The sequence below is a fragment of the Papaver somniferum genome, chromosome 3 (genome assembly GCF_003573695.1).
Source record: "Papaver somniferum cultivar HN1 chromosome 3, ASM357369v1, whole genome shotgun sequence".
In the NCBI taxonomy this organism is placed as follows: domain Eukaryota; kingdom Viridiplantae; phylum Streptophyta; class Magnoliopsida; order Ranunculales; family Papaveraceae; genus Papaver; species Papaver somniferum.
The window spans coordinates 80,503,881-80,523,892 of record NC_039360.1 but is presented as its reverse complement, the minus strand read 5'-3'; the positions used below and the strand labels follow the sequence as shown (position 1 = coordinate 80,523,892).

Sequence of the window (20,012 nt, the reverse complement as noted above, 5' to 3'; positions counted from 1 at the left end):
ATGGGTGTGGTAGTAGTTTTCACTTCTTAATGAAACATGTTTTGAGGCATACTGAAATTTTTTGAGGCATACTAAATAATGCCAAAAGGGTCACCAAATAAAAAATAACATCACCCCTTATCCACCCTTTTAGATAATGGCATAACTACCCTTACATGATTGGGTTTAATGATTATGATTGGATTTGATTAGCTAGGAATTTTAAGGATTGATTAAAAATTATATTACTAGTGGTGAATTAGTAGATAAATCAAATTTATGTGAGAGAGTTGGGATTCTTGAGAGGAAGAAGAAGAAGTGAAAAAAAACTTGGGTTTTGAATTTTGAGATTTTAATGATTAGAAGTGACCAAAATGTGTGATTCAAATCATAGGTAGACTTATATACGAGGTTTAATTTCTTTTTATAAGTTGAATTTGTCAAAAAAATTAATTTTTAAAACCCAGATCTACTGACCAGATGAACAGTTCGGCTAATATCTTTTCAGCCGAACCTAGGTATATTTTCAAAAAACTGAGGTTCAGCTGGAAAGTTATCAGCCGAACCTAGGTATATTTTCAAAAAACTGAGGTTCAGCTGAAAAGTTACCAGCCGAACTTCACTCTGTAACTGACGAATTTTGGTTCGGCTGATTCGAACAAAATCTAGCAAAGTCGCATTAGCCGAACATAGTGTTTCTCTAAATCATACACTAGGTTCGGCTCAAAATTGATACTCCAAGATCAGCCGAACTGATCTTCTGAAAACCCTAATTTCATCTTTGAAATCATATTCTATTGATCAAACAAAATAAAATCAATCAAAAACAAGATGGGTTTGTTACACATACATTCTAAAATACATATAAGAGCAATTGAGATTTGGATTTCGCGCTCCAACATCGCTCACTTCATTCGTGTTTGCTTTGCTTGATCAATTTCTTGATTGAATTTGAGTCCAAGATGTTTGAGTTTAAAGTTTATTTTGATTTTTGATTTTATGTTTTTGATGATAAGGGCACTCTGATAATTTAAATTGTTTAAGGATATATAGGTAATTGCAGTACCTGTAGACACCCCTTATATACCCACCCTAGATAGTATAATGAATGAGTATGCCTCAAAAAAAATGGGTATGCCTCAAAACAGGTTTCTTCTCTGGGAAAATTAGGCGCATGCCCAAAAAAAATAATATTCTTATTGTCATGCCCACAATTAATTTTAGATACTGTGACACCCAAAATTATCTGAAATTATAAAAAATCAATACATAACTTGTTATGCATACTATTTTTTCAGCCATAACTCGTTATGCAGCCTAATTTTTCAGGGGTATAATTGGCAACGCAACTTGGATATGATATATCTAAAACTCCGCCCCTTGGAATTTTACAAATTTTATACCGTTGGAAATCTCTTTAAGAGAGCTACACAACGAGTACAAACAACAATATCAAATTTTTATTTTTCACGAAAAAATCGGAGGTATCATCATTTTAGGAAAATTTTTCGAAAACTTGATACATAACCATTATGCAGCCACCAAAAAAGATGCATAACACATTCTGCAGACACATAACGAATTATGCAACCATTTTCTCGACTGCATAACAAATTATGCATCTGCATAACAAAGTTATGCATCTATAACAAGTTATGTAGCCATTGTATTAGTGCTTACATAAAAAAAATAGATGCATAATGCATTATGCATCTATTTTCTCGATGCATAAAAGATTGTGCAACAATTTTCTCGATGCATAATGCATTATGCAGCCGTATTTTTGGATGCATAACAGGTTATGCATCTATTTTCGCAACTGCATAACATGTTATGCAGATATTATTGTAGGTGCATGACAAGTTATGCAGTCTTTATTTTGCTAGTTTTAATAGTGACAAAAAAGTTGTTGTATAACGTGTTATGCAACCGTTTTCTGGACTGCATAACAAGTTATGCAAAAAAATTTGTAGATGCATAATAGATTACGCATCCATTTTTATAAATGCATAACATATTATATAGCTATTTTTATATATGCAAAACATATTATGTGCTTTTCTTTCCCTGTATTACACAATAATAATCCGTACTTCTCTTTCCATGTATTGCACAACAGTCATACATTGATTCCCGACAGCAAATCATTTCCTGTAACTTGCTCTTTCAATAACTATCTTGAACTCATCACATAACTCCAATTTCTCTAGGTAATTAAGGCAACCTTCAAACGGAGTCCAACTTGCATTGGCCAAACACAGTCACAAAATGCTCATGGAGGTGTATTAACAAACGGCTCTGTGCATGACACTGACGTACAATCTACAAATCGAGAACAACTGACTCATTAGGAGCAGAGTGAGGTCAAAGCTAAGCTTCACTTTCTTAGATCGAGCAAAGTAAAGTAGTTTACCTTCATTAGGAGGTGGAGGTGGTAATTCTAGCTTGGAAAAGTGTTGGAAAGTGAGGCTTTGATTTCGGTCCAAAAGCTCCTAAAAAGACAGTTTAAAGGGAAAGATCATCACAACTTGCAACGAATGATCGAAGGCGCAAAATATTTACATTGCCAGTTTGTTACATTGCATCTCCCTCCACCGGAAATCTTCACCTGCCAATCAAATCAAAGCAAAAAATATAATTTACATACAACTAGAGATGAAATGGGAAAAGGTGTGCAAAATTAGTTAGTGGTCTCTCAAATTTACATTCACTATTCCTTTTTCTTTTTCCTTTTGAAAAAATTGATTGCACATTCAAAATTTCTATCACCAAATAAACTTATGTCGACAGTAAGTAATGTTAAAGGTTTGGCTTTCTCAATAACTAAAACTCCCAAATGAGGAGCAATAGTTTTAGCTCTAATAGCTCCGTGTTTTCCATCTACTCGACCTCCGATAATCACTAACAACTCTTTTTCTTCACATGTCTACAAAAATACCACCATCACCACGACCAATCAATAAAAATATTCAAACAACAGTGCAAAAAAAAATGATTAAGAACACTTAAAATGAGTGAGCCAACAAACGAGCTTACCTGCTTCTTTGGTGGGGGAAATGGTTGAAGTAGTCATGACTCTTCTTCGGAAATTAATACTTCCTTTGTACATACAGCAGGGTTACCCTTCCTTCGTTGTTAGTATATTTTGAATTTGGATTAGTTTAGGTTTACGTTTTAAATTTAGGTGAAGGACATTTAAGTAATTTAAAATAATTAAGGGTAACTTAGTAATCTACTCACTATTAGGACGCCCCTTATAAACCCACCCTAGATAGGAAAATGATTTTGTATTCCTGAAAACAAGATTCTTAACTAGGAAAATTAGGCGCAGGCCCAAAAAAAAAATAATATTCTTATTGTCATGCTCACAATTAATTTTAGATACTGTGACACCCAAAATTATCTGAAATTATAAAGAATCAATACATAACTTGTTATGCATACTATTTTTCCAGCCATAACTCGTTATGCAGCCTAATTTTTCATGGGTATAATTGGCAACGCAACTTGGATATAATATATCTAAAAATCCGCGCCTTGGAATTTTACAAATTTTATATCGTTGGAAATCTCTTTAAGAGAGCTACACAACGAGTACAAACAAAAATATCAAAAAAGAAAATTCATGAAAAAATCAGAGGTATCATCATTTTAGGCAAAATGTTCGAAAACTTGATACATAACCATTATGCAGCCACCAAAAAAGAAGCATAACACACTCTGCAGACGCATAATGAATTATGCAACCATTTTCTCGACTGCATAACAAATTATGCATCTGCATAACAAAGTTATGCATCTATAACAAGTTATGTAGTCATTGTATTAGTGCTTACATAAAAAAAAAATAGATGTATAATGCATTATGCATCTATTTTCTCGATGCATAATGCATTATGCAGCCGTATTTTTGGATGCATAACAGGTTATGCATCTATTTTCGCAACTGCATAACATGTTATGCAGATATTATTGTAGGTGCATGACAAGTTATGCAGTCTTTATTTTGCTAGTTTTAATAGTGACAAAAAAGTTGTTGTATAACGTGTTATGCAACCGTTTTCTGGACTGCATAACAAGTTATGCAACAAATTTTGTAGATGCATAATAGGTTACGCATCCATTTTTATAAATGCATAACATATTATATAGCTATTTTTATATATGCAAAACATATTATGTGCTTTTCTTTCCTTGTATTACACAATAATAATCAGTACTTCTCTTTCCATGTATTGCACAACAATCATACATTGATTCCCGACAGCAAATCATTTCCTGTAACTTCTTCTTGCAATAACTATCTTGAACTCATCACATAACTCCAATTCTCTAGGTAATTAAGGAAACCTTAAAACGGAGTCCAACTTGCATTGGCCAAACACAACCACAAAATTCTCATGGAGGTGTATTCAAAAACGACTCTGTGCATGACACTGACGTACAATCTACAAATCGAGAACAACGGACTCATTAGGAGCAGAGTGAGGTCAAAGCTAAGCTTCACTTTCTTAGATCGAGCAAAGTAAAGTAGTTTACCTTCAATAGGAGGTGGAGGTGGTAATGCTATCCAGGACAAGTGTTGAAAAGTGAGGCTTTGATTTCGGTCCAAAAGCTCCTAAAAAAGACAGTTTAAAGGGAAAGATCAGCACAACTTGCAACGAATAATCGAAGGCGCAAAATATTTACATTGCCAGTTTGTTACATTGCATCTCCCTCCACCTAAAATCTTCACCTGCAAATCAAATCAAAGCAAAAAATATAATTTACATACAACTAGAGATGAAATGGGAAAAGGTGTGCAAAGTTAGTTAGTGGTCTCTCAAATTTACATTCACTATTCCTTTTTCTTTTTCCTTTTGAAAAAATTGATTGCACATTCAAAATTTCTGTCACCAAATAAACTTATGTCGACAGTAAGTAATGTTAAAAGTAAGTAATGTTAAAAGTTTGGCTTTCTCGATAACTAAAACTCCCAAATGAGGAGCAATAGTTTTAGCTCTAATAGCTCCGTGTTTTCCATCTACTCGACCTCCGATAATCACTAACAACTCTTTTTCTTCACATGTCTACAAAAATACCACCATTACCACGACCAATCAATAAAAATATTCAAACAACAGTGCAAAAAAATGATTAAGAACACTTAAAATGAGTGAGTCAACAAACGAGCTTACCTGCTTCTTTGGTGGGGGAAATGGTTGAAGTAGTCATGACTCTTCTTCGGAAATTAATACTTCCTTTGTTGCATAAATTTTGAAACGGGAAACAACCCAGACTATTATATAATTATTATAATAACTTCTTAATGTTAACATCGTATTGACATTTCTACAAACATTTATTGGTCACAACTCAAATATACATACAATTCTCAGTTGCTTCCGGTTCAGAATTAATTAGGGAGTCGGAATTGGTGGTGTACCTTATCGACGTCTTGGTTAGAGGCGAAGCTTCAGGGTTTTAAGATTTAACAAGGTTTCGCAGTATATATGTTTCAGAAAATAGTGGATCTAGTTTTAGATTACGAAGCTTAATAGAAGGGGAAATTAATCTACCCTCTTCTTCAAAGACACGGAAAGAGAAGACAAAGGGAGAAGGAAAGCACAAGAAAAAACAAACGAAGGAAAAAGAAGCTAACAACTGATTTTGAGAAATATGGGCGCGAGAGAAATTTTTTCTCAGAAAATGGGTGTGTGCACTAAGTTTTTTTATCGTGGATTTCTCTCTGGAAAAAAACAGAAAACTGGGTTTGTCAGTAGGTTTCACTTCTTAATTAGCCGAAGATACAAATAAACCGAGTCCATATAAACGGAGTACATATAGTTGCTCAGGCCCAGTACTAAAATGGTTAGTGTTGGTTGCGCAACAATGTGACTGATGACAACAAATTACACACTCACTCACTTTGTTCTTCTCAGTGGTGTTCGGTAGATAGACAAAGATGATGTCTTTCAGAGTCAACTCACTCTCCTCCTCCATAAATCCAAACTCATTTCTCGATAAACAGATAACCTTGATTTCAATAGAAAGAGTGACTGAGTATATTCTGATATAGCGGAAGGGGAATTCATGGAGACACCAAAAATAATGAACTTTGGTGGTTCTTTGTCTGTACCTAGTGTTCAGGAATTGGCCAAACAATCACCTGCAAAGATCCCAGCTAGGTACAGACGTAATGATCTGGAGTAATAATATCTCCGGTATGTGTATGATAGATCAAACGGTACCTGTTATTAATTTGCAAAATTTACTTTCTCCAGAACCCATATTGAACAAGCTTCACTCTGCTTGCAAAGAATGGGGTTTCTTTTAGGTACATACATGGCACTCCCGCTATAATTTTTGTATGGTTTTTTTTTTTTTAATGTTGTAAGAGGCGCGAGGCGTCAAGCCGGTGGTCTCATGCATTAGGGGCGCTTAATTACAGGTAAATTGCTCATGAATTAGGCACCTTGGGCTCATTGTTGGTGAGGCTCCCAATTTGGCCACTTTAAGGATCGTGCGCCTAGAACGCCGGCGCCTCTTGCCTTTGACAATATAATTTTTGTTAGTTTTGAATGTGGATTAGTTATGGCCTGGATTCAACAAAGCAGTATAGCACCCAAGTCATTTTTATGATTTAGAAGTAACTAGAGTTTTCTGAATGTAGGTGGTAAACCATGGAGTTGACAGTTCATTGGTAGAGAAAGTGAAATCAGAAATTCAAGATTTCTTCAATTTCTCTTTGGATGAGAAAATGAAATTTTGCCAGGAAGAAGGAGATCTGGAAGGATATGGACAAGCTTTTGTTCATTCAGAAGACCAAAAGCTTGATTGGGCAGATATGTTTTACATTCTCACTCTACCCCAACATCCGAGGAAACCAAGGCTCCTTCCCAAACTTCCACTACCTCTCAGGTTACTTTTATGTCTCATTTGCTTTCCTAGAATGTGATTTCATTCACCATTCAAGCAAATGTGAACATGTCAAGCTTTTTGGCCTGCGTGCATATGATTCTATAACTGGCTGGTTCATCTCTTCATGTATACTAATAATAATACAGAGGATCGGGAACCGAGGATTACATAATCCATAGTTTGAACAATATTATAACAACTCTGATCGAGTTTTACAAGAAGAGTTTTAAGTGTTTTGCTTGTTTCTTCCTGTATAAGAAATTTATAGAAAATTACAACATAGTAGGTAGGAAATTCTTGAATCATTTCCTTCCTGATTCTGTAACTAAAAAGAAACAAAAAATTTCTTACAAAAGAATTTTGAAACTAAAATGAAAATAATCAAATGCACCTTACAGAGAAAACAACTAAACCAATCTATCTACACCTTTTTCACCTTCTCCAAAGAGTAATTCTTTTTACTCTCTGTAAGATAGAGCCTCTTTTTCTCAATACCGGCCAGGAATGAGAATTAGAAACAGTAACAACAGTTATACAGACTCTTACTATCTTCGTGTCTTCTGGGGCATCCATCCACCACTGCCTGGCTATGTTTAAAGTTTAAACGAGTCTGTTTTAGCCTTCTAATACTTTTTTTACTGTTCTTTCTGATAACTCACTCAACTTGTTCACCAATTAGATCGAGACCCACTAGTAAAAATGCTATTCCTTGAAAAAGTAGGAAATAGAAATGTATACCCTGTGCAGATAGCAAACTCCTTGCAGCCGCAGTTAGAAGAAGGAAGGCAAGAGCAAGCTCCTTGGTGTATATTCTGTTGTGCTTCTTTTTCTTAGCCTCCTTCTGCTCTTGTTTTCGAGTTTCCCCTTTACCCAATGCATCAAGATTCGGTACTGAATTTCCTCGCTGTTGATGCTGTTTTGGTGCTTCTTTCTCAAGCAAAGCAAGAAGATCACCTTCGGAAGAACGGCCTGATTTCTTAGTGACCACCCATTCATGAGCACTAGCTAGCTGGAAAAGGCCGGAGATCATAGCATTGAACTTTGTTACTGACATAGTGTTCTCGAATAGGAGGTATGGGACTATAAAGGGGAAGGATTTAGGTGCTGGCAAGATGTTGAGGAATGACATGGTGGCTGGAATGTAACAGACAACCCAAGATGGAAGCTCGGCTTCTGGGATGAACATGGTCATTGGGAGAATAATGCAGAATAGAGTAAAAGAATAGAAGGGGAGAATCAATTTCCTCAGTAAAAAGAAGAGGAAAATTAGGTTGGATTTCTTCCAAAAGCTTATCTGCATCAAATCCAATGAGTAGATTAGCAATATGAGGTTGATAATTCATTTGACATAATTAATCTCAAACTACAACAACTTAAGCAGAATTTACTGTCAAACAATCACTTTTTAAACAAAACTGAAAGGTCGGAGAAAAAGGTGCTACAGGGTGCATGAGAGATTAATGGTCCGCGGATTGAGCATGGACTGTGACTGGACTGATAACACATCATTCTTACGGTTTCCTTGCAGTTCAACTGGTCATATCAGCCTTACCCTTAGGGAGAAACAGGTCTAGCAGATATGGAAGATCCTAACACTAACCCTATCATTTTAACCCGAGTGTTTAGCCATGCTAGAGGATAGAAACCAAAGAATGACGAGAACTTAATTAGATTCAAGAATTTATATACCTTGGCTTTAATAATGTCAGGGAAGCAGAGGCGAAACAACTGCATGGGACCAGAATGCCAACGGTGTTGCTGTTTCCTATAAGCTTCATACGATTCTGGTATTTCACATTGGCACTAGAGAGAGATAAAACAACAAAAATGATTAGTAATGTGCCCGTATGGAATTATCCAAAGAGTGAGTTACATTTGAAACTTAATAAAATAAGATGGTAATATACCTCAACGTCGTTAAGGAAGATAAACTTCCAACCATGGAGATGAGCCCGGACAGCAATGTCCATGTCCTCAACTGTGGTCCTTTCCATCCACCCTCCAACATCCTCCAATGCCTTGATCCTCCAAACACCAGCAGTTCCATTGAACCCAAAGAAATTTAAGAAATGCCCATTTACTTGTTGTTCCACTTCAAAATGGAACGCCAAGTTAATGTTCTGTAATCTAGTGAGCAAATTTTCATCTTTGTTTACAAATGACCACCTTGCCTGAACCAATCCAATATCATCATTATCCTGTGACACAAGAAGTTTCAACACAATTAGCGCGGGCATAACCAAGCCTTCATAATTGAGGCAACTCAAGAAGATGCCGGAAACAAAAAAACGCAATCCATGAAGTACACAACAAATTCTATACCTGAAAATGCGGGACAGTCAACTTCAGAAAATCTGGGGTTGGCTGAAAATCAGCATCAAAGATGGTGACAAATTCATAGTTCTTGACATAGCTACAATTCATAGCAGACTTGAGATTTCCAGCCTTATATCCATCTCTAAGAACCCGATGCCTGTAAACAATGTTTGCACCCTGTTGCTGCCATTTATAAACTTCCTCTTTGATCAGCACTTGGGTTGCAGTGTCATCAGAATCATCCAAAACTTGAATAAGCATTTTCTCCTTGGGCCAATCTATATTGCAGACAGCACTAATAGATTGCTGATAAACCTAATAACAAATTTAAAAAATCAAAGTCAGACCAAAATCTCTATCAAAATATAAATTACAAGCACAATCACAATCACTTGGATCTTAGCAATACACCTCATATTTTAAGGACATCTAGTGAATCAAATCAATATAACTAGAACTAGAAAATCATGTTAAAAAATTTATAAAGCTAAGAAATGGGAATTTAAAAAAAAAAAAAAAAAAATTTACCTCCTTTTCATTGCACATAGGGATCTGAATGAGAACCATTGGGAAGTAACCTTCTGAAGTGTTATCACCTGATTCAACATCTTTAATCCTAGTTGTTTGTTTAGGAACAGGTTTGATCCTCTTAATTTTGATCCAGAAACAACCCAAACAGAGAATCAATCGATCTAAACTCTGTATAAGAAACAATACTATACAGAAATTGGCTAAGAATTGAAGAGGTGGAGCAAGATATTGAACTCTAACAAAAACCCATCCAGAATAAATTGAATCAAACAGTCCTTTAACTCCATAAGAACCACTTTCCATCAGATATTCCAACTGTAATTGAGGTGAACCCAAATGCCATCCTTTAAAATAAGCAGCAATCTCAAACCCTAATAATACTACTGATAACCATAAGAAGACTTTAATGAAGAAATAAAACCTTTTTCTCACAGTTTGATTCTCAATGATACCACCGCCTCCGATCTCATTAGACGAATCTGAATCAGTTCTACCTGAAGCTACCCGGCGTTGAATCGCACCGACAAAATTAAAAGTAGCAGAAGCTAATGAAGTTAAACATCCAGCAGCTTTATGAGCTTTAAGAAGAAGAACCCATGTTAGTTGTTTAGCATTTTTCCCTCTTCCTTTTTTATCACCAGTACGACGACGATGATGATGTTGGTGTTCTCCTGGTAGCATATCATCATCAGAAGTTGGTTCTATCTCAAGCATAGACCAATTAGGGTTCTCCATTTTTACCACAACTGGAGTTCCTTTATTACTATCATTTGACCACCAATCAAATGAAGGTGCCATCTTTCTTTTTTTTCTCAACAATCACCCAGAATGGAAAACAAAAAAAATAAACAAAATTTATTTAAACCCTTTGTTTGGAAGGTTCAAATAACAAAAATTATTGGAAACCCACAACTCTATTTGATCTCATTGTCAGAGAAGAAGAAGAAGAACAAGTACAAGAAGAAGGAAACAAAATGAAAAGAGAAGAAAGAGTGAATGGAGAAGAGTATGTAGAAGAGACAGACAGAGAGTGAGAGATATCAGACTAATTCATAAGAATTTTTTTTCAGAAGATATAAATTGAGAGAGGAGGACCGAAACAGCTCAACACGTCTTAAGAGATAGATTAAAGTATGAAGATGAAGAAGAAGAAGAAAATTATGATTTGATATTATAAGGAGGAAAAAACAACAAGTTAAAAACAGGACATGTTAGTCTCTTAATTCAGTAAAAGCATCAACTTTTGGAATGTACCAGGAATTGTTTGTAGTAATCTTATAGATAAAATTTCATTTCTTTTGACAAAAAATTTGCTTTCATTTTTTTTCCCCTGCCTAATTACACATTAAAAGTGCGGGGGTAATACTCAACCGTGTTAATTAATCATGATACAGCTTTATTCCAACATGGTCAATTCAAGTGCAATGTGGATGGATGCATGATGTTGATAGTCTTGCATAAAAAACACGAGCTTTTGGATTGCATACAGACATGTTACAGCTCTATGTGAAATATGGAATTTCTTGACGGAGATGTTGAAAAATGTTGCACAAGTAAGCCAGTAATTATCAAATTGCCGCAATCACAGTGGCATATATTTTCCTCTCCAATGGGTACAGTCAATTGTCCTAATGATCATACGGCATTACTAGAACGAGTGAACAAATCAGACAAGTAAACATGTAAGTTATTTTTAACTATTTGGAATTGGCATCTCTAAAATTGTGAGGGAAGGAAAACAACACCCGGGGTAGATCTAAAAGACTGTAAAAGAAAAATTAGTTTTTTCTGGTACAAAGATTGGATTAATAAACAAATTAGTTTGAAAAAAAGGGTATTGGATTCTTTTCTTTTCAACTGAAGAGAAGATAACGAGCTTTCGATTGTGTTTCCTTTGCATCGGTTTCAAATTAAATGTGGGGGAGAGAGAGAGGGTGATTGTGAAGGCGAAAAGAGAAGAATGATCTGTCTTCCTTAATTACGATTTAATAATTTTAAAATGAAGTAAATTAATTAGTTAAGTTGAAATGACGGTTCCATTTATGAAGGGCAACAGCAAGTGGTGTCCTTATAGTTAAACCAAGCCAAACATCCTAAGCATGGCTTCTTCATGGATGGGAGAAAAGAAAAACTATAGTGTTTGGCTATGTGTGGCCGGAAACTATCCTTGCCTGATTAAAAGTTGGCGAAAAGTGGATATCCGGCCAATATATTTTATATCAGGTTACATGTCCATCTCTGGAACGATGTTATTGCATGATTTACATATTTACATACGATAATAAGTCAAGACCTACTAGAATGTAAATGATATAGGGTAAGGATCCGATGATATGGTTAGAATGACATAGGACAAGGATCCAAAGATCCACAAAATTAGTTTTAAATTCATGACCGGTTGGATTTGATATAAAAAATGGCGTTAAAATATCAAGATTATGTCACTTTAATCATGTCAACGGATCCTACCTCAACGATACAATGTTATCGCGAGCTAAAATCCCGTAGTGTGTACTGATGGACACTGTGAGATGAGACCTATCCTAAATCGTTCCCCTGCTAAATCACCGGGTTAGGAGAGGATTTCATCCCATTATATCTGTCGGAACACACCATGGGATTCGGCCCGGAATGAGTGTAGCAGTCGTGAGAAATACATGCCACCAAGCATCATGCTTGTGTTCTTCTAAAATACATTTATAGAAAGTTATCTAATTTTGCTCTAATAGATTCGCACTATTTATTAGTGTATGATTTCTTGACAAGTATAAGTTTGACCGTAATGTGTGCAATTTTTACCATCTATCCACCATCATATAAAAATATAATCATTCTCTTGGTTGATAGGCTTTGAAGTTGAATGTCAAGAACAATTAAAACCTACTCCGTACAATCTTCTTACCGATTTAGTCTTAGATACTTACAGCTGCCTGAGACTTCACGTGATTTATGAAATTGAGATTGATTCCTTCGTTTTGTAACTTCAAAAAACCACTGCAGGAGCAGCCATAGCAGTAAACAGTAAAAGGATAAGGTCCAGGGAACGGAAGCCCACAAGTTATGGAGAAGTCTCAGTAAATGTATGGTGTATTATTAGGGAGGACAAAATTTCCTGGCAAAATTTGACTTGTTTTTATTAATAACTCAATAGTAAAGAGATTTATCCCTCGCACATTGATCTCTTGTACGATTCAGTTATGTCTGTTGCTGCTGGTTAAATGAATCCAAGACCAAAAAGGTATAAGCAAGTCTCATGGAGAATCCTAAAAGATAGTCCTCATAAGTAGTGTTTGAGAAGTGTCGGTGAAACTAACACAATCATCACGAGGACACTAAGACCGGCTCCGTAGTCAGTCATTGTTTGATAAATAGAATAGCACTAGCGGAGTAAAGTTTTGACGGATTTCCAAGTTTCCAACGTACTGGAGTAGTAAAGATTTTAATAGTGCAGCTAATAGCTAGGGGATGGATAATGGCGTCATCTAACCTAAGTATAGCTGCTGTTAGTAACTTGTTTGTTTTTTTTTTCTTTTTTCTTTTTGTATTTTATAAATTTTGGGTTTGCCAATTTCGAACCGAGGTTATTGGTGAAATCATTCATTAACTAGCAATATCATAACATAGTGTAATATCAATTGGGAATTGTGCACTTCGTAAAAAATTGCAATATCTATTTGGCATTCTGCACCTCGTAAAAAAAAAATGAACGATTTTTTGGGGACCATAGTTTTTTTGGGGGACCATGGTTTTATTTTGGGTAAAGGCATTAGAAGTAATTTTAGGTCACCCCATATCTAGTTATTTATTTAATACCTAATCTACCCTCTTAATTAATTTTAGGTTATTATTAGTAAATGATTTAGTTAAAAACAATTAGTGAGATTAAATTAAAAGATGGGTTTATTATTAACTGAGTAGAATTATTGAGAGAGTAGAGTTAGAGAAGATGAAGGAGAAAAACATGGAAAATAAAAAAAAAATCCAATTCACTAAGTTTGAGTATTCAAATGATGAAAACTCATCTGATTCTTCATCTCCATCCTCTCCTAAAATATTTGTTAATCTTCAAAATGATCCGGATTTGAACTGGATTTTGAACAGTTTGGTTACTTTATATGAAGAACAAGTAACCGAACTCATCTGAAGTTGTAGTTCGGTTACCCCGTGAGATGAACAAGTAACCGAACTCATCTGAAAGTGTAGTTCGGTTACTTGTTCCAAACACGCAGGTTACCGAACTCTTTAATAGAATTTCTAGGAGTTACAGCGTTATGTTCGGTTGGTTCTTAACTAACCGAACTTTGGTGTACAAAGTTCGGTTGGTTCGCAAACTGCATGCATTTTTGATCTAACTGAACTTTACGTAATATAAGTGTATATAAGTTTACAAAGTTCGGTTCTTTCGCAAACTTGAACCTAACAGCTAACCAACCGAACTCTAAGTTCGGTTTCTGCGATAAAATTGTGAAGTTACCGAACTTAACAAACAAACAAAAAATGTGAAGTTCCAGCGTCTATTGGCTAAGTTCGGTTACTTTGTAGTTTTAAAAGTTTTTGCTAACAAACCGAACTCTATTGGCTAAGTTCGGTTATTTTGGAACTCAACATAGTGGCCACAACAACACAGTTCGGTTAGACTGGATTTGTTTTTTTCGGTTCTAAGGGTGGAGTTCGGTTACTTTGTAATTTTAAATTTTTTACGAAACAACCGAACAGAGAGTTCAGCGACTTAGTTTTAAATTCAATAGAACCGAACTGTTATTCGTGTTCTTCATTTTCAAGAAGTTCGGTTAGTAAACTAGGGTTTTTTGGAAAATCGGCCTAACCGAACATGGCTCTGTAACTCCTATTAAAACCCTATTTTGATGATTTCTATTCGATTGAAGCAATCAAAATCAAATTAAAGTGAAGGGTTTGTTGGAAAATACCTCCGGAGTGGTCCCATGGCAGAATCAGGTTGCGGATGGCGTCTTTTATACTCGATAAAATTATTATGTAACCGAACTTAATTGTGATTGCATTGATGTTGTTACATTTCTTAAATAGGCGGTGGTGGTGGGAGGAGGAGGTGGTGGTAATCGGTGGTTGGTGGTGGTGATAATCGGAGGTGGTGGTGGTGGTAATCGGCGGTGGTGGGCGGTGGTGGTGGTGGTAATCAGTGGTTGTTGGTGGTGATAATCAGAGGTGGTGGTGGTGGTAATCGGCGGTGGTGGGCGGTGGTGGTGGGAGGAGATGGTGGTTATATATATAGGTGGTTATTAGGTTGGTTTTAAATTAAATTAGGTTAAGGGTAGGTTAGTCATTTCAACGTTTTAGGACACCCCTTATCACTATAGGGAAGGTGGCCTAATAAAACCATGGTCCCCTAAAAAAAAACCATGATCCCTGGAAAATCATTCAAAAAAATAAACTAATAGAAGATATAAATGTATTGTTCTGCTATTCAATATTCAAGCCCAGAGGTTATTAGGGATACCCTTATGAAATTTAGCTCTAACATAGGTGGAGAATCTGTCTATATTGTGAAAATGAAACTATAGACACAAAATCATTTTTACGACTTCAAGGTTCTGTTAAGATGATTTTTATACAATAGTTATAAATTTATGAATATAGTTGGGTAAAAGATTATAATCTTCGAGATACAATTAAATCTCGTAAGTACGAAACTAAATATTCACAATGATGCCAATACACCTTTGATTTGACCAGGAACATACACCAAATATTCATAATGATGCCAATAGAAAGAGAAAACATAAAGCAAAAACTTGTTACTACCCATTAATAATTATTGATATAAAATTTACATGGTAATTTGTATTTATTGCCTTCATGGTGTCTCTTAAATTGTGTACCTTGTGATGCAAAATTCCTTGTTCTTTTATTTTGTAAAGTATTTGAAAATATTCAACAACAGTTTAGACAAATTACTCAAATCCATCCAATATATTACCTATAAGCTTCCATCCATTTATTTTATTCTTTCGCATAGTAAAAAGAAATACAACAATTAATTTATTTCCTGAGTAGTCATTCTATCGCCGCTATTATCTTTATTCACCACTGCTAACGACATCAAACAACCCACACCAAAAACCATGTCTTAAATCACGTTAGTACCTTATGTAGTTAAAGAATTCTATCTCTTTTTCTGGTTTGACGAGCTTTATCCAAACACTGATATATCGTTGATTACTTAACCAAATTATTAAAATAATGTCATTATAAAATCCAAAAGCAATGCTCTAAAATGTCATAGTAGTTCAGATGATAAAATGACAAAAAACAAGGTCACAAACAATAGTTTCCAGTGTTCCTGAGCAGGAAAACACTCGAAAAAGATGAAGTCCAAATTAGATGCAGATCTCAAAGTTCAAAATCAATCTCAATGTCCACCTCTGCGTCCAAGATTTATCTTCACATTGGGGTGCACATTTAAATAAAAACAAACAAATAAGTGCATAATGATAATTTGGTTCAACGAAATTATCATCGAAAACTCCAGATTCTTCAACTAAGAATCAAAATCATTCAAAACTCTCCTAAACCAAGAAATAACCATTTGAGTCGTGTTTTCGTCACAAGGATAAGAAGAGTTGATCCTTTGGAGGGAAGTAGAGAATATAATGAGATAAGAGCGAGACGTGTTCACAGTGTTTTGTTGTAGAACTACTGTACAAAAGATTAGACTTTTTGGCATAAGTCCGATATGCCATTGTAAATAAGTTGAGTAACCTATTTGTAGTAGTACTATAACACACTAATCTTGTAAGAAGTAGAAGTTACGAAAAAGTAAAAGAGTAAAGACTGTGGAATATTGTGAAGTCATGTCTGCAATCTTAGGGAAGAATAGAAATTATACACCCATATTCCCTTCACTCTTTCAATTGGTCACATGAATTAGTTACTTTGCCATTGTGAGCATATGCAATACTGCATTTGTTGTAGACCGTCAGACCAAAACCTTAGTGAATTTGTGATAAATTAATTGTAGAAATAAGTATTGCAACTATTGAGTCGATTAAGTTATTTGTGAGAGAATACCCAGTGAAGTGGTTGAGCCAAGACTTCATATGAGAATGAATTAATCTAACTAAATAATGAGTTTAATGAGACTAGTGAGTCTCGTAGAGATTTGGTGAACTTGATGAGTCGAGTAGAGTTGGCTATCAGTGCTAATGAGCATTGATCTCAAACAATACCATCCGCGGACCCGTTGGCATACTGGCGTGAGTTTCAAGTTCAGGGACTTTACTGAGTTTGGATATTTGTTTTTGATATCGTCCAATTTATTTCTTATATTCAATCGGGCTCGCAAATTCCTATTTATTTGATTGCACATTGAATTGAGAAATTGAGATATAACTCTTTGATATACTTTTCTTAAGATTGAGTTTGACTATCTAGTTGATTCTCTTGAAAGTATATTGGAGTTAGTCTATACAGATTGCTAAGCGAAATAGTGGGTGTGGTTGTTAGAACCCCGCTTTTCAATTGGTATCAGAGCAGGCAAACACGTTTAAGACCTTATAAGTCTGTGTTTGTAGCAATCTGACTCTGTGGACAGTAGTTCTATCTCAATAAATGCACCACCAGAACCAGGGATTCCAGAATTCTCTTTTATGGCTAATTTAGTTAAATCTGTAGAAGAAATTCTTTCCAAACCTCCGGCAGGTTTAAAATCCCTTGAAGTGTTTTCAGAGCTTGAAGAGATACTTGAAAGTTTATCTCTTGATTTTGAGTCATATCTCCAGAAAGAACAAGACTCTCTTGATAAACTAAACCAAGTTATGGTGAATAATCTTCATGTTGAGATTCATATTGATCTACTTATTAGTGAGACTAATACCTAATACTCCTCTCATCTGTATCCCCAAAAGTTGTAACAAACTGGATATAATACAAGATGAGTTTAAATCTCATATACCATATTGTCTCATCTCAGAACATGACTCTATTCATCAGTCAAACCATGATACACTGTGTCATGATAATTGTTTTGTTTACTGTTGTAAACATGTCAGGATGTCTCCTTACACCAAAAGAATTGCCCCGCGCACTACTAAATATTATCTGCAGATACTGTTTTTATTAGGTTTTAAAATGAGACATCAGGGACTCAAATTTTTGTGTATCTCTCTAAAGTCTTTTGTAAAACTTGTAAAAACAGATTCTTGGATGTTTCTCAACTTTGTTGAATGCAAAAGTAGTTGGAAAGAAACTCTTTCTTGGTGCCATGGTGAGCAATACATTGTTCACCTCAACACATTTTGACTGTGTTGGAAGTGCATTCTCACCAAGAAATGCCCTGCTATGTATACGGTAAGGGAAGCACGAGAATTGGGGCGCACATGTTGCATTAGGCATGATTTTGAATATTCAGGAAGGTTGTAGAGATCAATTGTATTCTTTTAAAAGGTATGTCTATAAACTTGAGAAAAATTTGTATTTTAATCATTTGCTTAGAGTACTTATAATGATCCATGTACCTTGCTTATCGTTCATTTCTACCTAACTTGCGTTTAGGTTTAAAAATAGTAGTTCGTGATGTTTGGACTTCATGGTACACATACCAGGTATGCATACCATCATTTAAAATCAAAATCCAAGGATTTTAGTACGCAAACCCGTTTGCATACTGCTCCAGGTCACGAAAATTCGTTTGCAAACCGGTATGCATACTGGCCTGTAGATGTCAATATTCGGTAAACTTGTTGTGGCCATAAATTTTTCGTATCTCATTATTTTTGCATTCACTTCCTCTTTGAATTCTCTTAAAAATAGGGATGAGAATTATTGAATTTGGATGAGTGAAGATTAGTCTTTGTCCCGACTCTTGTTTTTGAGTATTCTGCTCCGTTTCGTCGCACTTGTTCCACTTCTTTTGGACTTGGGAACTTGTATTTTTGGAGTACTAATATTCTAAGATCATTTTTAGCTTTCACAAGAATGTTGTTGGTGAATCACAAAGAAGAAAGTTCAAGAATGCGCAGTAGTACGCATTGCTATGGGATTCTTGAATGTTCACAATCATCTCATGTGAACTATGTTGCATGGTCATTAATGACTTTGTATGTTCTTATTTGTTAAGAAAATCTTTTTATGCGCCTTTGGTAGCTATTATTGGTGTAAATCTGTGCGAAAAAAAATGATTCTACCCTCTAAGGACAAAATCATCTTATATGTGCATTACGAGTTTGTCTTGATGTCTAGGAAACTTCTTATGAGAATTTATTCTTGTGTTTTAAGAAGGATAACTAGGGTTTGTAATAGCAATTATTATGAGTATACATAGCTATTGCCAACGATTTTCAGCTTGCAATGTTTTTAGATTTATGTATTTAAATTCTAAAGTTTATTTGGAAGATGATTTTACAGTATTAATCTTTATTGGTTTTATATATTGCAAAAAATTGTTATGGAATATGTGTGTTTGCGTCCGTGAATTGCCCCATATTTGCTCTACAGTTAAGTCTATCATATGTATTTATGCAAACATTGATAAAAGATAGAATGAAACTTTGACAACAAAAGTTAAGCATAGTATGTCATTATGCAAATATTGATGGAAGATAGGATGAACTTTTGTCTACAAAGATTAAGTCTATTACATGTCTCTATGCAAATATTGATGAAAAACAGAATGAATCTTTGAATATTTCGCATTATTGGTCTTTCCCTGATCCACATCTTTGTGTAAGTACTGTGCGGCTCCATAAGTTCTCTTATGTTGAGCATTTCCGATTAAATTAATCATGGGTTCTCTTGTGGTTAATCTAATTGAGTATTTTGGATACAAATTCATGTTTCATGTGATTTGTTAATGTCCAAAGAAATCCTTCTTTTGTTGTGAAAGTAAGGTCGCTCTTTTTGTTCTTTCGGGAATGACATTTAATGGGGGAGAGTTCTTAATTGAACTTGTGCTTAATTATCAAATCTTTGTGGGGAGCGCGCGGTTGTGGAATATTGTAGGAGTTTTCTTGTATCTTTATAAACTCCTTGATGAATCACTAGTTTTGGCTATGTGAAATCATCGAAACAAAGTTGATATGTTCTCTTTTCGTCATGAAGCATATCTATGGAAATTTCATTAGGATCCCACTAATTTCTGTACCTTTGCCAATTTATATTGACAAAAAGGGGGGGAATTAATGTGTAGTTCACACTACAAATACATATGGTTTACGGATCATTATGTAAGGGGAAGTGGTTTTCATGTGAGATGAAGTATTGACTGGGGGGGGTGATACATATCACCATAGTATTGTTGTGAAAGTTGTGAT

General features: G+C 35.0%; 1 protein-coding gene and 1 long non-coding RNA gene across 2 annotated transcripts; one reads left to right on the top strand and one right to left on the bottom strand.

The window, feature by feature from the left end:
* The first annotated feature begins 5,949 nt into the window (after positions 1-5,949).
* Positions 5,950-7,581, top strand: LOC113356623. Its single transcript, XR_003363065.1, has 2 exons — positions 5,950-6,295; positions 6,632-7,581. It is a non-coding gene; the product is annotated as an uncharacterized LOC113356623 (long non-coding RNA).
* On the bottom strand, positions 7,090-11,004 carry LOC113356622 (probable xyloglucan glycosyltransferase 12). The gene is made up of 5 exons (XM_026599807.1): positions 9,724-11,004; positions 9,202-9,510; positions 8,787-9,077; positions 8,569-8,682; positions 7,090-8,173 (listed from the first exon to the last, which is right to left on the bottom strand). The coding sequence occupies exons 1-5, from the start codon at positions 10,522-10,524 to the stop codon at positions 7,535-7,537; spliced, it is 2,154 nt and encodes a 717-aa protein (XP_026455592.1). The 5' UTR covers positions 10,525-11,004; the 3' UTR covers positions 7,090-7,534.
* Between the last annotated feature and the right edge of the window lie 9,008 nt (positions 11,005-20,012).